Source organism: Dufourea novaeangliae, unplaced genomic scaffold (genome assembly GCF_001272555.1).
Source record: "Dufourea novaeangliae isolate 0120121106 unplaced genomic scaffold, ASM127255v1 scaffold141, whole genome shotgun sequence".
Lineage (NCBI taxonomy): Eukaryota > Metazoa > Arthropoda > Insecta > Hymenoptera > Halictidae > Dufourea > Dufourea novaeangliae.
In genome coordinates this window covers 512,487-533,261 of record NW_015374017.1, presented here as the reverse complement: position 1 = coordinate 533,261, position 20,775 = coordinate 512,487, and the positions used below count along the sequence as shown (strand labels likewise).

Genomic DNA, 20,775 nt, shown 5'->3' with positions numbered 1-20,775 from the left:
GCATTATTAGACAGATGTTGTTGCTATTTCTACGAATCACGCTTATAATGAACTATCAAATGAAAAAATCTTAGCAGATTGTGACGCTTTTGAATCATCATTATTTTTAAATTGATTAAAGACAGTCATCAACTTAACGGCAATTATCTTCACAGCTTAAATATTTCCTTGATGTCCATAAGTCTAGTCCGAATTTCCGGTTCGTTGTCCGTTGTCAATTGTGGCATAAACTCTTGGAACACTACGGTCATTTGATGAAACTGTTCAGTATTATTAGTGTCGCGTAATTTTTTACCAAGAGACAAAGCTATATTCAAGGCTTCTTTCCTAATCCTGGTGTACGAAATACCTGTAATAGATATCCATACTAGTTAGACATTTTCCGTTACAAATCATTTTTAACAATGCTTACCTATACTATATTTTAGTATTTTGTTAAGCGTATCACAAGTTACATTCAACATTTCTTTTTCTTGAATCGATAAGTCTGAGTGGTCCACTTCAAGCAACGCAAGTTTATCCACAAATAAGTTAAGTGTTGCCAATATTGATGCTTGTATAGATGTGGATTGCGTAGGAAACACGGTTCCGCAATGGGTTACAAATTCTACGCAATATTTATCTAAACAAAGAAAAAATTAAATGTAGTAGAATAGAAATATATCATACTCTTATTCAGAATGATGTAATTACCTTGAGTTTCTTTGCAAGATGGCCATGCTTTACCGAGTACCCCATAGACTGTTTCATACAATTTGAAAATGTCGTTGTTTCTCTTTACTCTTTCATCGGAAATCAGCGATTCATTTTCATCTTTCTTTGACAACTATGGCATACAATATAGATGTAAACATATCGAAAATAATTAATTATATTGTAAATAATTTACTAAAGTTATAATAATGTTGTAAGTTAACATTAAAAATCATCCAATTACTGTATGCATACCGTTCTACGTATTTCTTCAACAATATCATATACTTCTTTAAATTTATCGATATCTAGTTCATGCAAAACCATTCCAAAGGCTTGTAGAGCGTGACGTCGGTATTCTAAAGCTTCTTTTTTGCTCTCCCTGTGCAATGCTTGGACTATAACCGCGCACATTTCGGGGTCCTCTTTAAAAGCTTGCCTGCAATCAAATTACTGTACTTCTAGAACTAAATGAAATAAATGCTTAATAATGCTGGTGTGACAGTGAAAAAAATTCGCGATAAAACAATTACAAGGTGTAACAGACGAACATACTTTCATCCTCAGGGTCATTTCTTTTTGAAGTTATCAAAATCCTAAATGGTTAACTCAAACTATCGTCATCTTTTCTGGTTAATAGCTTATTTCTTAGATAAATACGAATTCAATTGTGTACTATGATATGACCTTCCAGTTTTAAAAGTGATGACCTCAGACATTAGATAAAAGTACAAAATAAATTTGTTCCGCATACTTCCTTTCTTCGACTTTGAACTTTTAAGTTCAAGGGCGCGGTCAGATTACAATGTGTAACAGATACAAATATTTAAACTTTCATGGAAAAAAAAACGTTTATACGGTAAATGTGCTAAAACAGACCATAGATTTCTGTTCATACTTGCTATTGCACGCCAACGTAACCAGAGCAGTCAGAATTCTGTCCTTTCCGTCCCAAGTTCTTCCACGTAAACCTTCTGTCAACACCTTCAGTAAACTGTTCCGTACAGTCGGTGTGATATCGCTGCCTAATTTCTCGGCCAGAGTACGGACCGCATTGGCTGCTTGAGCTTTTGCAGTCCACGACGATGACTCCAAGGATGAACGTAAAAGTTCTGTTATTGTTTCTACGTTTTGTTTAATTCCGGTTTCTGTTCCTGGAGTTATCTCGTTCCATAGGTCAGTCCATAAATTAACCATATCTTCATTCTCTGATAAGATGTCATCCATAAATATTGGAAATCGCTTAACAGATCAAATTGTAAGAACAACTACGAACCTTGTGTCTTTTGCATGTGCATCGCGAAGAAGGTAAGTGGTATAACGATACTCGAATACTTCTTCAACACTTCCTGATTGTAATTGTTTATAGCTTGTAGCGTTTGTCCGATTGCTAATTTAATTGTATCATCTGAAATTAGAAATTAATATATGATACCAATCTCTTGATAATTTTAAGAACGTGTGTATTGTATGAAAATTGTTGGAAATTGTTGCATGTGTATATACATACCGCGTTCTATGTACCATGTATTAAGCGTTTTAAACAATTTATCAAGGCTAGATTCTTTCGCTGATCCAACTATATGTCCAATAGCGATTGCATTATTTTTTCGAACGATTACATTGCGATCTGACAGAGCATTCATTAAAGCAGACAAAAGTTTACCTAACATAATAAAATACCATGTATATATAGTAAATATAGTTTATTATAATAAATGTATTTATAATTTAAGCTATCATTGAAACGAAAAATTTCTTACCAGTATACGGTTGTAATTCTAACTTCAAATGCGTACTCAAAAGAATCACAAAATGTGAACAGGTTATTTTTGTTCCAAATCCTACGCTAGACTTGATTAAATCTATCACTTTGGGCATTAATTCTTTCAAGATCCCTGCATCGACATACTGCACACACTGTATCAAAATAAACAGAGAATATTAATACACTGCAAACATTGTCTTACATTTGTCTGTATTAATCAACTCACTTTCGTTATTGTATCAGTAGCGTAATGCCCTTTAGCAGCACTGGCTCTAACATTGTCAATGGCTTCTCGTGTTTCCGACGATGCTCCGTACACATTGCTCAGATACGAGAAATTAGGATTCTCAGATTCCCCAATTGTGGACAGAAGAGCAGGAATCAAAGTGACTAGAGACGGTTTAAGCAAATGACCAGCTTTCGATACTAACTGGGCCACTGTTTGCAAGGACAATGATCTCACAGTGCTCAAGACATTAATAACCCCTATATCTAATAGTATAGGCAGTATTGCTTGTATCACTTCTTCACCCTCTTTACCATTAGAAGAATCACAATAACGAATACAAATCTGTATTGATAATTGAATAATAACCATGACTACAAATTGTATTTACAAAAACTTACAAATCATCACCATTCTAAGTGCAGAACTTACTTTGCTGAATATTTTAGTCGTGTTCGTAGCTGCTAATCTGGTACCTTCATGAATGTCGTCCATCACTCGAAACAGTTTCTTCCACAATTCGGGCGCGCACTCCGCGAGATTGAAATGAACGTTCGCTCTTAACAAATCTGCAAGCGCATTGCAACTACTGATACGTACTCTCCACTCGTGATGAGTTAAATTATCAGTTATATCACTCAAGATTTCTTTATGATATTGTTCAATCTATCAAAGCACGAAGGACAGTTGTACATGATCCCTTGTAAGGTTAAGTTTAGAACATTTATAATAATACCACTTACAGCCTTGTTCGTTGAAGGGACAATTGTGCGCCAAATGCTAGACATACTCTGCTGAATTTTGGGTGTTGGATCGAACTGATATCTATACAAGCGTGGTATTATGTTTGGTAAATACTTATTCAATTCTTCGTTTGCCACTTTAGCGATAGCTGCAAATCCAAATGCAGCACCCTTCTTCGATGTCCAAACTGCATTATTATTTGCCAAATGCATAAAATAGTATATCAAATCCGGATTTTGTAGTTCCGTGGCCAGAGAACAAATTTCTTTATACGTTGACAAATTTCCGCTGTAAATAAAATATTATTCGTAGAATTGAGTCGAAACAATTAGGTTCAAAATATGAAAAAAAAAAAGAAATTATTATAAATATTTATCGCACTTTGTTGGCGACTTTCCCAGTTGACCTTCTTCAAATAATTTCGAATCAGGCGCAACTTTTCGTACAGTTTTACGTCCCTGTGTAAATTGTTCTAACATACGAGACACCAATAATTCTCTTTCTTCCTTTGAGCTATTAATATGAATGAAACTAAGTCCCTTTGCTGCAATATCCTGTACTATATCTATAATTAAAATAAATACACTTCGATAATAGAAGATTCTCTGGAATAATTATTAAGAATTATTGCCTTATTTACCGCTATCATCAGAAAGGAAATCCATGAATGTATGATGCAGCGACGGAAACCTTTCTTTAATGCAATCCCTCTCGATATTATATTTCACCAGCGCTAACAACCACACACAGACCGCCTTATGAAAAAATAATTGTGATAAACAATACGAAGAAACCATTTCCACGTAAATCAACCTATTAATTGAATACCTGTCTTAAGTTAGGATGCGGGTCTTTGTATATCCTAAGTAATTCATCCACTGTACATATCAGAAGTTCGGTACTGGTATTGCTGTATGGTACTTTATGTTCATTCGGTAGTGTTACCCAAGCATCTCGTCCTTCTGGATGAGCTTGCCCCTGTACACAGCAAATCAGAGCCTCTCCCAAAGTCAAATGAATCTCGACATCTTTTGTCTATAAAATGGACCAAAATACGTTCGTACTTTTACTCCCTTAGAAAAGCATGATTTCCAAAATACATTTCTCGTCTTGTATTTACCTCTTTAACTGTAGTAATTATTTTGCTAACTATATCTGAGGTATATGGAAAGTTTTCCCCTATGCATAAGTACCCTAGGGACAGGGCAGCATTTTCTTTAATCTGTAAACATTAAAATTATATATATTTTTTTCTTATAGTGTCGCTATATATATATATATATATATGTATACTTATAAAATTAATAGATCGCTCATTCTTTATCTTTACAAAACAGTACTGATATTTTAATAAGTGAAAAAAATTAAGTAGCTATTGAATTGTATTACCGAATTAAGAAACGAACCTTAGTGTTAAGTTTCACGTTATTTAATATAGAAAATAGCGTTTCTACAATTGCCTTTTTGTTCGATTCATCTTCGCCCATGTCAGGCAACGGTAAACTATAGGTTTTTCCCAAAGTACCGATATTTTGAACGGCAACATCCATTAACAAAATGGTACTGCTGCGAAGGAAGGTGCCTAAAAAAGAATATTTCTCAACTAGTGTTTGATGATTTCTTGTGATTCTACGTGTAACTCTATACGTACATATCATTTTTACAATGTTAATGTAAGTATTTAAATTGAACGAGCTCGTGCCATTTTTACTAGAAACTAATCTCCTCTCCATCATATACGTTAATGTCATTAATGCCCCGTGCTGTGCTTCCAAACTCTTCTTATTCGTAATGCTCATGATTTCCGAAATTTGGGCCTCGAAAACATTTTCAGGTAACGGAGCAGTTACCATGCCGTAAATTTTAGCAGCCAATTGTCTTACGTCTGATTTGGTAGATGCCAGTTGATTCTGTAGCCACTGTAACTCATTTTCGTAACTTTTCGTTACATATTCTGGAACGGAACCAATTACTTCCAGCAGAGCTTGTAGAGAACACTGATCTACATTAAACAATTAAAAGAAAGTTATTATCCCATAAAGTACATACAATTAATGTTATAATTAGAGCCAGTGAGTTTACCTGCAGAAGCATGGCTAAGAATTAAAACCATATCAAGATAATTATTCAAAGTTTCAGGCTGATTTTTATACAGATTTTTTAAATAACGTGCAATTAATGGTGTACTTTCGCAGGGATGCCGTAATGGTTCGTTGTATACAGCTACATTAGCACTTTTTGCTAAACAAATGCGAAGATAGTTAATTATCTGTAAATAAACAAAAAAAAAGAAAAGGAATTGGTTTTTCTGCCACATAAATTATTCTCGTCTTAAATCAATCACCTCTGTGAATACAGCGACACTGTAAGGAAGTACTTTACTGTCAACATTCGCTTTCCCGCTACTAGAAGTAGGCATTCTAGTCTGCATCTTCGAGTAAATATAAATAACAAGTTTTTGAAAATCTGGCAGCACAACTTGTTTACTATCCCATGTCTCGTTTTCATGTTTATTCAGACCACTGTATAAAACCTTTATAGCTTCTTTACTTATTTCATGTTTATTATCTCCAGATGCTAATAACAAAAGATAACGAGAAGGTGCATCATCGGATGGAAAAACATTAGCAGCATAATGCATGGCCACAAATCTATAAATCAAATAAGTAGTACATTAGCAAACGTAGTTAATGAGATGTAATTACCGAATAGTTTAAAATGGAACAAATTACCCAATTAATGTATACTTGCCTCACATGAGATTCCGGTGATTCGATATAGGCAGACAATAAATCATTCATCAAGGCTATATTTGTTTCATCCTCCTTATTAAGTACAAATGCAGACGTTACGGAAATTAGTGCATCGCGCACTGCCCTTCGTAACTCACCTTCTGTCTGAAATATCACGAACAATATAAAATAAGCTCTAAATTGACATTTCTAATAATGAATAACATAACATATATTCCTACCACGGATGAATTATAGAATACACTCAATATCTTACAGAATTTTGTGTCACATTCTATCTTTATTATCTATTACACCTTCTACAATTAAGAACAGTCGCTAATAAAATTAATTTTCAAATGTAAATTAGAATTGAAATGTGAATCTTGTTATATTCAATAACATTGCAATCTTATTAGCATTAATAATTGTAACAAAAAAGTACGTTGGACGTTAGATCTGTCTTGTGCCTCATTCGTGCTTCTACTTGTTCCTTATTTTATCACTACTTACCGACACGAGTTTGTCAAACATATCACGTAACAAACTTGAATCTTTGTTAATCAGAGAGGGAATTCTCTGTCCCAGCTGCCCAATAACAGTATACGCCATCACTATGTGACTCTCCTCACCTTCGGAGATTAATTTTATCATTCCGTTTAAAATAACACCAGCCACAAGTGCTAACGGTGTAAGGCTACACCTTGAAACATTATGTAAATATATTGTTACTATATATGAAAGTAATTAAAACTAAAAAAAAATACATAAAAGAATAGAAAATATCAAGCTTACTGCTGAACAATATTCGATGTAAACTGTAATGCCATTGATTTCAACCTTGGATTCGTATTGTATCCATAAAGTGTATCAAAAACTACCTGTATGCACGGGGGCATAATAAAACCAGCTTTGGTCACACGACACAGATAATGCAACAATTTCAATCGAATTCGAGTGCATGCAGGCAGTCGCTTCATTTCCGGCTTAACTTCTTTCTGAGTAGCCAAAGCATCGGTTCCCAGAAATAATGCGTACAGCGGAGATGCTAATTGCATCGAAGACCAATCCAATGTACTGTATATTTATAAAAAGAAAAAGTATTTAATACAAGGTATATGGTAGAATTTATTATAAATAGTGTAAGTATATCATACTTAATAATTTTTTTCAACTCCAAGTCTGCCAAATTAGCGACACTGAATCTAGTATCTGCAGCGGCTACTATCAAATGTGTAAGAATGTCCGAATCAGGAAAAAATCCTCCAGCCAGAAATTTCACAATTCCAAGTTTCGTTTGTTCGAGCTGTTCTGCTGTTGGAGGAGTTTCTCCTACCACGCGTTTGAAGCTATATTCGCTTAATCCTAACGGCACAGGAAATTGCGACCAATCAATTGCCTGACCTGACTGTTGGTTCTCTGTCTGCCCTACGGATCTAGGATAGTAATTTTTTATAGAATTAAATTGACCGCAATTGAATGGAATTATTGTATAACTATATAATAAATAATCTTACCCATAAGGTAATAACAATACATCAAGCATAAAATTGATTAACTGTTTCGCTACGTAAGGTTTATCTTGTAAGCCAAGAAGGGACGCCCGCTTATCTGGATCCATGGGAATATCAATATGACCCAATACAGGCATAATTATGAGCATCAAACTAAAAACATTTTCAGATATACACACATCCCTCTGGATTATTTCATTTACTCAGTTTGGCATTCGATAGTAAGCTATTAACGAACCTGTCTTGATGAGACAATGGTTTTCCTTCTATAGCATTCAATACACTTGGAACTAGGTTGGCTTGCCTATGCATCTCCATTCTAGGATATCCCAGTTTTATATATATAATTGTAAAATTCTGCAAACAAATGATAATTCATTCCTGTCCCATAAAAAAGAAAAAAATGTATTCATAATGACAATAAAGGTGACATACAATTACAAATGAACTAGCAGCTGGATCTTGATATTGTAATAATAGCGCCTCAACTGGTAGCTGAACTTGGGGCCTACTTTTTATTCTTTTATTTATATGAATTAACAACTCCATCACTTTTTTCCTGACACCTTCTTGGGAGCTGGATAATTTCAACAAAACTGGAGGCAAAAACTTGCATACTGATGTCTGCAACTGCTCATCAGTCTCTGTAGATCCCAATCGAAGAAACACTCGTTCCAACAAAACTTCCATGAAAAAAATTACAGATAAAGTAATTAATAAATGTGATATTGTAATATGATGAAATTAGTAGATTATAGATTTTGTAGATACAAATCATATATGGTCGTGCAAAACTTGTTATGATAAAAAATTGAGTAAAACTATATCTACTAAACAGAATAAATGAATTTTTATGTAATTTTATTTTCTGTAAATTAGATTATAACAAAATATATACTTGTATAACATTCCACAGTACAGAAATTACTAAAATATAATATTAGTGTACAGTTGAAAAGAATTGTTATCCCAATGCAAAAATACAAAGGAAAATGTTACAAAGAAATAAATGAAAAAGTAAGGTATGATGTCATTCAGTATTATTTAACTGACAGATCGAAATACGTGCAAAAAACAATACCGAAAAGAACACAGAAAGATAAGGTGAATTTCAAAATAGAAATTTGAATTGAAACTATAAAAAAAAGAAGCAATATATTTGAAGTTGCTTTCTGCAACAAGGCATGACAACTAACTTTCTTATATGAGCCACGATATGTTTGTAACTACTGTAACCGTCACTAATTTAGACTTCATTTAACAGTTAGCAGTAGAATTAATAATATGGTGCGTCTTGCAATCGAAACAAATTGTTCAAAACGAAATAATTTGAGTTTTTTCAAGGATTACTTACTCAGCTCATCCGTAGCGGCTGCCATTTTGGAATAATGTATCTTATAAGAGAAAGCGAATGACAACGGTCAACAACAAATATCAGCAGTCTTTAGTTAATTATACTGCATAAAATTATTCAAATTGATTAATTGTTGATGCACCGCATTTCTTTCTGTAATTCCACCTATTTTATGTTACAAACGATGAGGTTCCATTTTCAAAACGTGTTTTCGTAACATGAGAAAAAAAAATTTATATCATTCATTAGCAGATTATTTCAAAATATTTTCTATATTTTTAATGACAATACCATGAGAAACTTCTTTATAATTATAAAGTTGCTTATAGTGTTGCTGCGTATTACGGAGTTATAACCTATGTTACAATACACACACCATCACAAATATTACGTATATAAATAGGTGATATTACACACAATAAAATAATTGAATAAATGAAAAGGAATAATCAGAACTAAATAGATGAATGAATGCGTTTATTTCAATATGTAATTATAGTATCATATTGCACTGATCCAGAATGAACCGAAAACAATATGCATTTTGTTGTTGAAATTTGAAAGTAAAACACTTCATTAAGTGAGCTATCTCCAACAAAGATGCTATTGATATTATAAAGTGTGTTACTGATATTACAAAGTAAGTTAAACTTTAATGAACGATATGTGAAGCGTTAGCTTTCGTTACGAATTTAAATAGAACTCTTGTTAGGTTACTGGTCATTTCTAGAATTCAGATCTGAATGTGAAATAACCTATTCGTTATTAATTTTTTTATTCAAGTAAATATTAAATTGAAAATACAAAGGTGAATAAGTGATCAATTTTAAAAATGTACTTTTCAAAAGAGAAGATATTTAAAGAACAGTCACGAAGTTGTCTGGGATGATCGTCCAATCAATGAGTTCCAATTGATATCAACTACAACCTGTCGTCTGCTTACAGCTGTCCCTTTAACTTGAACCATGCTTCTGTTTTGGTGACCTTCAAAGTTCCTCTTTGTTGAATTAGAGGTCAAATTCGAACAAAATGCGTTAGTCTGAAATTTATTACAAAAATTAATTTATTGTGCGGTGAATTGCATTCAAAATACTTCCTTTGTCTCTCTGTAAAGGCATTTCGTTGGAATTCCGTTTCGCTTGATGTCTTTTCGTTTATACACATTTTTTTCTTGTTCTTTTGGAATGAGAATATAATATTTTTCGTATCGAAAAGTTAGCAGAGTATATAATAGTCAGGTATGAAAAACAAACTATGAGATATCTTCAGGAGAAAACTGTAATATGTGCTTACCAAAAAGTTGTTGCAACTATTTTACATTGCATGCTCCACTCACATGCGGGCAAAATATTATTAAGGATTTTGTTTGCTGTTATTAACCCATTATATACATATGAACCATATTGTTACAGATCAATCTTGTATCAATACATAATTAAGTTTCTAACAATCGTCGGATTGGTACATACGAAATATCCGATTTTATAATGATACATTATATTCCATTGAACTTTAAACTAATTTTGTTCATCTAAGCAAGATTTCTTACTTTTCTTAATCAGTATTATATGATAATATTTTCTTCTTATCAGTATTATAAATAACTTTAGACGGTATTAATTGTAATCCTTATCCCAACTGTTTAATATATTCAGAATAGCTACTATCAGTGTTTTAAATGAAGTTAGAGGAAGATTACAGTTTGATTTAAAGTTTCTAAGTGTATATACTCTATATAGTTTTAATCGAATTTCATTTCAATTTATTGTTTACCTTAATTTATTCTAAGCAGTCTTTAAATGGTTCTATTATTAAAACAAATAGTCTTTCGTAAAGAATATAAATGAGGCCATAATTTATAGTAAATATAATTTACATAATAAAGGTATGTTAATTCTACCAGTCAGTAATATGACACACCAACATAATATAATTGTGTTATAACAGCTTTATATACTTTTTATGAAATGTATGCAATATTAATGTTTATATATTTTTTTGTACATGTATATAATTGTATTGTATTAACCAATAATTCAGTTGGAATTTTTTTTTTTTAAGAAAATCTTTATACAAATGTATTTCTTGAAATAATTAAAAGAATGCAAGCAATGATAAATGATGTTACCACATTTTGAATTGTAATTACTTTGTATCTTTATATAGAAGTATAATGTCTATTGCAAGAACAAATAAAACAGTTTCCTAATGTAACAATTTGTTGTAATAAAACAGAATAGTAAATTATTAGTAATCAATACTGTTTCTTATTTTTCTTTTTTTTATTGTTCACTCATAAGAGATTAATATTCATTGCTATATATGTGTATTGAAAGTGATTAATGGCTTTTAATCTTCTTTTTTTTGTGTATAAATATCTTTGCATTTGTTGTAGGTAACAGACTAAATGGCCTTTGCTAAAATAAAAAAAACAAAAACAACTGTGATAAGAGCTGTGATAATATACGATTAATTTTAAAGAATTCATTTCCCTTAGTAACAAGCAGTTTCAGCTGTATGACTTCTTTAATTTGAGAATGGGTTCTGTGCTTGCAATAAGTAATTTTTTTCGAAATACATCAAGGGCACTAATCAGGAAGCTTAGGAGCATTCTTCAGAGCCTTTACAATTGCCACTACTTAAAATGTCTTTGCTATTATGTAAGTTTCAATAGATACGCTAATAGCTACTAATAACTCCTTGCATTTGTATCTTTTGTTGTGATTCGATAAGAGTACCATTATTTTATTTCATCATTATCGAACAATGCATTGTCTTTGTAACATTCAGTCAGTGTAATCATAATAACCCAATTAAAGGATGATCTGTAATACTTGAAGATATCATAAATACATACATTTAAATAAACAGTTAATTATGTATGTGATACATAAAGAGAAAAATTTCGTGTAATAAAATTGTAATTGTACACAAATTGAAAATCTTTTGCATCACCAAACTAACACTTGAAAGTTGAGATAATAGCGATAATAGTTTGTCTGCTAGAATCCGCTATGATTTGGCAGTGGATGTAAAATAGCAGTAATAATTGTACAATTAATACTGTGTGGTAGGAAGTCTGCTTCTGTCTGTAGTATTACAAAGAGGTAATCCAAGCATGTAGATGAGAATAGCTCAAGGCTTTATGCATGCTCATGCAGCAGAACTTTGTAATATAATATGCTTCTTGTACGCTCGGTAGCTGCTTTGTGCTGCTAACTTATATTAAGGGACTTGTGGCCTAAGTATTTATCCATTTACCACATCCCGCGTGTAAGTACTAATCTCCTGAGAAGTAATTTGTTTTATAAACATAATATGCGTGTGGTATCAAAGTTCCTACTAATTTAACAGCTTATAGTAAAGTTCCTACTAATTAACATATTTCTGTTTATTTAGTAATTCTTTCATTTCAGTGTAATCATTACTACAAAACCTGTTTCAGTTTAATGTTTACGATCTCAAAAAGTTCTGTGTCGCGTTATTAACAAAATTATTTAGCGGTATAATGTACTGTGTTATAAGATACACGTTGACAAAAGTGTAAAAATATACATTAAATAATACAAAACTTTTTTTTTATATTGTTATATATATTTATTATAATGTTGAAGAAAAGTTATTGTTCTGTTTGCAGGCAGTATCAGAGAATATGACAGAACACGTGTCATCGTCTCAAAGCCCTGACTCTGAACAGACGAGAGTCTTAACTTTAAACAATGGAGAACATCTTGATGGTATACTGTATAGATTAAGAAAAGGTATAATAAATTGATCGTGCTGTGCATCGTTTTGATACAAATAGTGTTTAAAACATAATTTCTTACAGGATGGAGAGTGGAGTTTCGATTAGGTTCTTCTCTGCTTGGGAAGACACTTGATTTATTCATAAATCATCCTTTAGGAGAAAATCAAAAATTCGAAAGACGTACATATTATCCACTGGAATGGACAAATGAAACGGCTAGCATATGTTTATCTCTAGCTGGTTCATTCCATTACTATCTTACGGATCCTAAGTGAGTATTAATACAGTGATTCCTCGATGAATGCGATACGAACCACAGCGTTGTTTCCACCACTGGGTGGGCCCCCCTCTGGAACCAATCAAAACAGAGTAAACAGAAGCTAAGCAGAGGCTCGGCTTCGTGCAAAAAAAAAGAAACAAATTTCTAAGGGGCTGAAAACCTTTCCTTCTTGCCAGAAATGCTGTGAAGCAGACCTAAATTCGTCGCACTCATCGAGACATTACTGAATGCACATAAAATTAAATGTGTCGCTATTTTAAATGTGTCAATCATTTTAGTTCTGACGGTGTAAAACCAATTGCTTCTGGGTACTTACTAGTTGATCCAGATCTTAAATTTGGTGACCATGGAGAAATCTTACCGTTAGATTGTATCCAGTGTCAAACTGTTCTGGCAAAATGTTTAGGACCTTTTTCCACATGGGAAGATAAGCTTTTAGTAGGTCGGAATTCTGGGTATAATGTGATCCATTTTACACCGATTCAGGTAATATCAATTTATATTGCAGTTTATTATTGTATATCGAGTCGACTTTTATATACATAAATACAATGTACATTGTTAAACTTACCGTTATGTTTCAGGAATTGGGATACTCAAAATCATCTTATAGCCTTAGTGATCAATTGAAATTGAACCCCTCCTTTAACGATGATGATAAGTCAGTTACATACGACGACATCGAAGGACTTACTAATAAAATGCGTAACGAATGGAATGTATGTAGCACAACTTCGTATACTCAAAATTGTTTCTTTTTTTTTTAAACATTATTCATTACAGATGTTGAGTATATGTGACATTGTCCTGAATCACACAGCGAACGAGAGTCCTTTCTTAGTGTCTCATCCAGAATGTACATATAATTGTTCGAATAGTCCTCATCTACGTCCTGCATATATTTTGGATGCAGCATTATTTGAATTGACGGTACAAGTGGCAGCTGGAGAATGGGAATTTAAGGGCATTCCTTGTGTAGTTGAAACCGAAGACCACCTAAATGTACAGCAAATCAATTATACTGATATTTATTAACGGGAACAGTTAACTGTATATACTGTTTTTACGTTTTCAGTCGATTCGTCATGCACTTCATACATACTTTTTACCGCTCGTGAAAATACATGAACTATACGTAGTGGACATCAACGAAACCATCGCTGAGTTTTTGAGCTTGGCACGAAATGAAATGCCTCAGGATATTATCGAACCAATATTGGAGGACGTTAAGGTGATACAAGATCCAAAATTCCGCAGATTAAAGGCAACTATAAATATGCAGCTTGCGTTACAAAAATATAATATATACAGGTAAATTATTTCAAGATTACAGTATAATTAAAAATGTTTAATTACACCTTGTTTATTACATTATCACAGAGCTGATTGTTTCGACGAGGAGACTCGTTTAAAACGTTGTGCGGAGGACTTGAGGAAAAAGTTACAGGAGCTTAATGATGTGATTGTTAACGAAGTACAAAATCATTTGAACGCTGCGATTGAGAATACAGTCGCTGGTATAAGATACTTTAGAGTGCAACATGATGGACCAAGGCTCAAAGAAATAAGCGAAAGAAACCCACTTGTTCCTAGGTGCTTCACTCTTTAAAAAACTTGTACTACTTCTGTACCATCTAAGAGAATGTTTTGAACAAGTAGTAAATTATCATTACAACTACAATGAAATTTCAGATATTTCACTGATTATGGGACGCCTCAAACATTAACGGAAAGAGAAGCAACAATGTACTCAGACGCAGGATGCTATCTCATGGTTCATAATGGATGGGTCATGAATGGTGATCCTCTGAAGAATTTTGCCGATCCAGATTCAAATGTCTATGTAAGAAGAGAGCTGATTGCCTGGGGTGACAGTGTAAAATTAAGGTAATGTAATCGTCGTTGGCATGTTAGTATTAGATTTCAGATGTTCGTACAAATTTCCATTTTTATAGACGAATTTACAGAAACGAATATTAACCAAATTTTTTTTTTCATTGAGGGTTTTAATCTGCTTTGCACATTTATGTAAGCAGTAAATGAAATTCAACTGCTATTATCAATCAATGATATACTACATATATTCTAGATATGGAGATAAACCAGAAGATTGTCCGTTCTTATGGCAACACATGACCACTTATGTCGAGCAGACAGCTAAAATATTCGACGGTATACGTTTGGACAACTGCCATTCAACGCCTATTCCAGTTGCAGAGGTACACATTATAAACCAACGAATCGATAATATTGAAATTCTTATTAATTTTTCAAATTTTGTAGTATATGCTCGATGTTGCCCGTCGGGTCCGTCCAGATTTGTACGTGGTTGCAGAGTTATTCACTAATTCTGATCAAAAAGATAATATTTTTGTGAATCGTCTCGGCATCACCTCTCTAATTCGGGGTATGTGGATTTATTTTTTCGCTTTACAATGCTTTTATGACAAAGGATGGTATGGAATTTTTTGGTGATCTTTTGAAACAGAAGCCATGTCTGCATGGGACAGTCACGAGGAAGGCCGATTGGTGTACAGATACGGAGGTGAACCGGTCGGAGCATTCTTGCAGCCACGTAAACGGCCTTTGGTACCGAGCATAGCACACGCGCTTTTCTTAGATTTAACTCATGACAATCCCAGCCCCGTGGAAAAGCGTAGTGCATTTGACTTACTTCCGAGTGCTGCGCTTGTATCGATGGCAGCGTGTGCCAGTGGCAGCAACCGTGGATATGATGAACTAGTTCCTCATCATGTAAGCATCTTAAGATGGTATATTCGATCAGTAGAAAGGTTTCTTAATAACACTGTCGAACAAATTTAAACTTTTCTTCTGATCTGCAAGATCCATTTGAAGATCCTTAGAGTTTCTTGTCCAGATTACGAATTCGGAAGCAGAATTTCTCCATATGTCTCAGTTTTTGAAAACCACGAGCTTTTGTAAAAACACCTGATTTTGGGCAAAAATGACGTATCGCGGGAAAGCTGCGAACGCTACAAAGTTCAATTTAACCTTGAAAGATAGAGAAGAGTTTTCTGAATATAGTAGTGTATACAGTTTTATAACTGTATACAGTAATGTCTCGATGAGTGCGACGTAGTCGGGTCCGCTTCGGAGCATTCATGGCAAAACGGAAAGATTTTCAGCCCCTCATAAATTTGTTTTTTATCTGAAGCCAAGCCTCTGCTTAGCTTCTGTTTCCTTTGTTTTGATTGATTTCAGAGGGGGACCCTCTCTCCCCAGTGGTGGAAATAACGTCGTTGCTCCTATCGCATTCATTGAGGAATCACTGTACACTGCTATATTTAGAAAACTCTCCTCTATCTTCCAAGGTTAAATTGAACTTTCTAGCGTTTTTGATTTTCACGTAATACATACGTCATTTTTAGCGAAATATCGAGGGTTTTTACAAAAGCTCATGTTCTCATGTGATCTGGACGAAAAACCCAATAAGGATCTCCCAATGAATATTGCAGATAAAAAATCTGAACAGTGTAATTGAAATTTGATTAATTCTAACAGATACACGTAGTAGATGAAACAAGACAATATGCTTCCTGGACAGATGACGAAGATCTGGTGGATGGTGTTGGGCTTGTAGGTCTGAAGACCGGTATAATTGCAGGGAAGAAAGCGTTGAATGAATTGCATTATACTCTTGGACAACAGAAGTTTTCTCAAGTATGTCGATGCTTGTTTTACGGTAATATCGATTTGACACGGATTATAAATAATTTAATGTTACGGACGATAATTACAGGTTTTCGTTGACCAAATGGACACTGATGTGGTAGCTGTGACAAGACACTCCCCTACGACACACGATAGTGTAGTTTTAGTTGCCTTCACAGCTTTCAAACATCCAGATCCTAATGCTAATGATTTGAGACGACACGTCAAACCGTTGCGTGTAGAAGGTGTGGTGGAGGAAATCATTTTAGAAGCATCTCTATCTCATACGGGAGTAAAGTAAGAAGATTCGATATTTTTTTATACTCCTTGGTAGATGTTTCAATGTCACATTCACGCCAGATATTGGTTTCAGGAATGGAACTTCGCCTTTTCATTATCCAGAGAAATATACGCGCGATGAAACTTACATAAACGGTCTGTTTGAATATGTGTTAAGTTTGAAGGAGCATATACAAATTTGCGATTCAGAAGTATTTGAGAAAGTCGATTCTGGAGACCCGAAGATCACTCAACTGAATTTCGTAAACTTCCAACCGGGCTCCATCATCGCTATTCGGTAATCCTACTCTATATACTGGCCCTCTACAACATTTTCATAGAGGTTCGTTTGTTAATTTATCTTTTTCATTTCAGTGTATCACTTCATGCCAATATAAAGCCTGCTCTTGCAAAACTGCACAACACTATCTCAATAATAACATCGTCGAAGAGCTCTGATTTACGCGTCGTAGCTTCTCGTATGGATTTAGTGGATTTAAATAAGGCTTTGTACAGGTGTGATCAAGAGGAACGCGATGAAACTTCAAACCGATTCGGCGTGTATGATATTCCTGGATACGGGCCACTTGTTTATGCAGGATTGCAAGGTGAATGTTTTAATATTTCCATAATTCATCGATTACAATAATTAAGGGATATTTGTTTATTTTTAGGCATTATTTCTCTATTAGCGGATATTCGTCCAAATAACGATTTAGGTCATCCAATGTGTATTAATCTCAGACAGGGTAATTGGATGATAGGTAAATATAATCAACTTATTATTTATTTCTAAAACAGATACGATATTTAATTATGTCTATATATGCAGACTACACGTGGCAGCGACTAAAAGAAGACGATGGAACTAGAGCTCTTGGAGAATGGCTGGAAGAAGCCACTGAACCATTTAAACTAATACCTCGGTATTTAGTACCTAGTTACTTTGATGTCATAGTTGTAAATGCTTATATGATTCTCCTGGAACAGTCCTACAGCTTAATGTCAAGGTATATAGTTAAATATATTAATATATTATATTTTTTATATTCACATTTAATAAACGATTGCTATACGATGTTAGCTTCGTGAAGGATGGCTCCACTTTCATCAAAATGCTATCGCTAATTTCAATACAAATGGGAGGCGTGGTAAAATCATCTCCGTTACCGGATCTGTCGCCCAATTTAGATTCTCCAAAGCCAACGATTAAACAATATAACGGAGAAAGTGAACAGATATGCGTAACATTATCCGCTGGTTTGCCACACTTCACGACCGGTTACATGAGAAACTGGGGAAGAGACACCTTCATTGCTCTCAGAGGGTTGCTCATATTAACAGGCCGATACACCGAAGCAAGATTCATCATTCTTGGTTACGCGGGAACTTTACGACATGGTTTGATTCCTAATCTCCTTGACAAAGGAAAGAACGCCCGGTGAGGAATCGACTCGTCGATATAGTAGATATTTAACAGACGATTTGAGGAATAACCAAAACATTTTGTATTATAAAATATCTTTTAGATACAATTGCCGGGATGCTTTGTGGTGGTGGTTATATACAATTCAGTGTTATATACAGGAAGTACCGAACGGTTTGAAAATTTTAACCGATAAAGTCTCCAGATTGTTCCCATCTGATGATTCGTCGGCATTACCTGCAGGAGACGTAGTACGTACAAGAACTTTATTCTTAAAAAGTTCCCAAATCTATGTATTTCGTGTTATATATATAGATTTGAAAATATATAGGTTTAATATATCTAGATTTGAAAACACATTTTCAGGATCAACCATTGCACGATGTTATCCAAGAAGCTCTCTTGGTGCACTTCCAAGGGCTCTGCTTCCGAGAAAGGAACGCTGGAAGACAAATCGACGAACATATGACCGATCGTGGTTTTAATAATCAAATTGGAGTACAACCAGAGACTGGATTTATATTTGGTGGCAATGAAGCAAATTGTGGCACATGGATGGACAAAATGGGATCCTCTGAAAAGGCCGGTAATAAAGGAAAACCTGCCACACCAAGGGACGGTTCAGTTGTCGAAATAGTGGGCCTCAGCAAGAGTATTTTGAGCTTCTTGGCGGAACTGTACAAACAAAACCTTTTCCCCTATGGCAGTGTACAACGGAAGAACCGCGATGGTAAGAAAAATTTCACTATTTACTTTATTACTATCTTCATTTTCAATAACAGTGTGAATATTTCATAGGGTCTGTTATCACATGGAGTTACAAACAATGGGCAGACAAGATTTCGTTGAATTTCGAAAAATACTTTTATGTCAATGAAACACCGGTTGAGAATGAATTAAAGCCAGAACTAATCCATCGTCGTGGAATTTATAAAGACAGTCACGGGGCAACTCAAGCATGGGCGGATTATCAGTTGCGACCGAACTATCCCATTGCAATGGTGGTTGTAAGTATTGCAATTTTCAGGGTATTTTTTTAACGAGCTATGAAATAAATTTTAAATGCATAATATATTATTCTAATCTGAAAAGGCTCCAGAATTATTTAATCCACAACACGCATGGGCAGCATTGAGAAAAGGGGAAGAAATTTTGTTAGGGCCGCTTGGAATGAAGACATTAGATCCTGCTGACTGGGCATACGATGGATACTATGATAACTCTAACGACAGTGGAGACACTAAGTTAGCTCATGGGTGGAATTACCATCAAGGCCCTGTAAATAACGTTTTAAGATGTATATATACATAATCCTAAAGTATCTTGAGGTATAAATAATATAATATATTGTATTCAACAGGAATGGCTTTGGCCTCTAGGGTATTTCCTTCGGGCTCGACTATACTTTGCTCCATTAGTCGGTGGAAAAGAGGAATTACTCCGTACCATCGAATCGACTGAAACTATTATTTCTCGACATTTCATAGAGGTTTCCACAAATCATTGGAGAGGTCTTCCTGAACTGACCAACAAAGATGGCGAATATTGTAAGGACAGCTGCAGAACCCAGGCTTGGAGCGCTGCAACTATACTAGAGGTTTCTATATTTTCATCGTATAAATATTAGCGAATAATAATACAATTCGCTATATCTTTCTTTTTTATGTCCGATTTCAGGTTCTCTATGATTTAAATAAAATAAAAGGAGAGTTACGATCCGAGGAGACCGAGAGAACGAATTGATACAATTTTGCGTGTGTTCACCACCGCCAGTTACACTTAGAACATTTACGACTAGAGGACGAACATAGACGTAGAACTACGGAACACGATGACAAGTTGCACCTGTCGAACACTGTCCTAGGAACAGAACGCACGGAGACACACGCATATGGTATATCGCACGTAGAAAATATAACTATACCGCCGTGCAAATTTCTAATAACCGATACGATTTCAACGAACGACGGCTTGTTCTCGATTCAAGAGTCTGACGAAAACGAAAACCAATCGGACATCAAGCACGAATACGTATCTCCTACTTATCTTAGTAATTTAGAGGCAATCGAAACGTTAAGTACCACAGGCCATTCAACGATACCAGGAGGCGATGTTCAGTTATCAGCGCAAGTTGTCTATGGAAACGAATCCATGAAATACCCAAATAACTTCCCAGACGAACTAACCGATCAAAGTAATATAGTTGTAAAAGAAACCATAGAAGACAATAACAGGAATAGAAAATATTTATCAAAAACAGATCATGTTTACGAAGAAGTGAACGCATTCGAGTGTGATATAATGGATTATTACGAAAAGTATAGTCCAACCACGGCCAA

At 34.3% G+C, this 20,775-nt stretch overlaps 2 protein-coding genes across 2 annotated transcripts; one reads left to right on the top strand and one right to left on the bottom strand.

Moving 5' to 3' along the window:
* Positions 1 to 108: 108 nt before the first annotated feature.
* Positions 109 to 9,056, bottom strand: LOC107188834 (proteasome-associated protein ECM29 homolog). The gene is made up of 27 exons (XM_015577202.1): positions 9,032 to 9,056; positions 8,113 to 8,360; positions 7,916 to 8,034; positions 7,681 to 7,830; positions 7,321 to 7,599; positions 6,959 to 7,240; positions 6,677 to 6,866; positions 6,183 to 6,328; positions 5,776 to 6,082; positions 5,514 to 5,700; positions 5,083 to 5,433; positions 4,838 to 5,013; positions 4,552 to 4,653; positions 4,260 to 4,466; positions 4,072 to 4,186; positions 3,813 to 3,996; positions 3,431 to 3,719; positions 3,120 to 3,353; positions 2,688 to 3,032; positions 2,457 to 2,613; positions 2,204 to 2,359; positions 1,970 to 2,101; positions 1,592 to 1,901; positions 949 to 1,132; positions 694 to 826; positions 413 to 622; positions 109 to 349 (listed from the first exon to the last, which is right to left on the bottom strand). The coding sequence occupies exons 1-27, from the start codon at positions 9,054 to 9,056 to the stop codon at positions 150 to 152; spliced, it is 5,418 nt and encodes a 1,805-aa protein (XP_015432688.1). The 3' UTR covers positions 109 to 149.
* Positions 9,057 to 10,108: 1,052 nt separating this feature from the next.
* Positions 10,109 to 20,196, top strand: LOC107188894 (glycogen debranching enzyme). The gene is made up of 26 exons (XM_015577279.1): positions 10,109 to 10,269; positions 11,427 to 11,691; positions 12,669 to 12,792; positions 12,861 to 13,050; positions 13,338 to 13,545; positions 13,644 to 13,778; positions 13,843 to 14,061; positions 14,135 to 14,370; positions 14,440 to 14,652; positions 14,752 to 14,946; positions 15,149 to 15,278; positions 15,343 to 15,466; positions 15,548 to 15,813; positions 16,582 to 16,740; positions 16,820 to 17,028; positions 17,105 to 17,308; positions 17,386 to 17,618; positions 17,685 to 17,774; positions 17,843 to 18,020; positions 18,095 to 18,451; positions 18,540 to 18,687; positions 18,803 to 19,166; positions 19,235 to 19,443; positions 19,529 to 19,714; positions 19,797 to 20,033; positions 20,114 to 20,196. The coding sequence occupies exons 2-26, from the start codon at positions 11,569 to 11,571 to the stop codon at positions 20,177 to 20,179; spliced, it is 4,803 nt and encodes a 1,600-aa protein (XP_015432765.1). The 5' UTR covers positions 10,109 to 10,269; positions 11,427 to 11,568; the 3' UTR covers positions 20,180 to 20,196.
* The last annotated feature ends 579 nt before the right edge of the window (positions 20,197 to 20,775 follow it).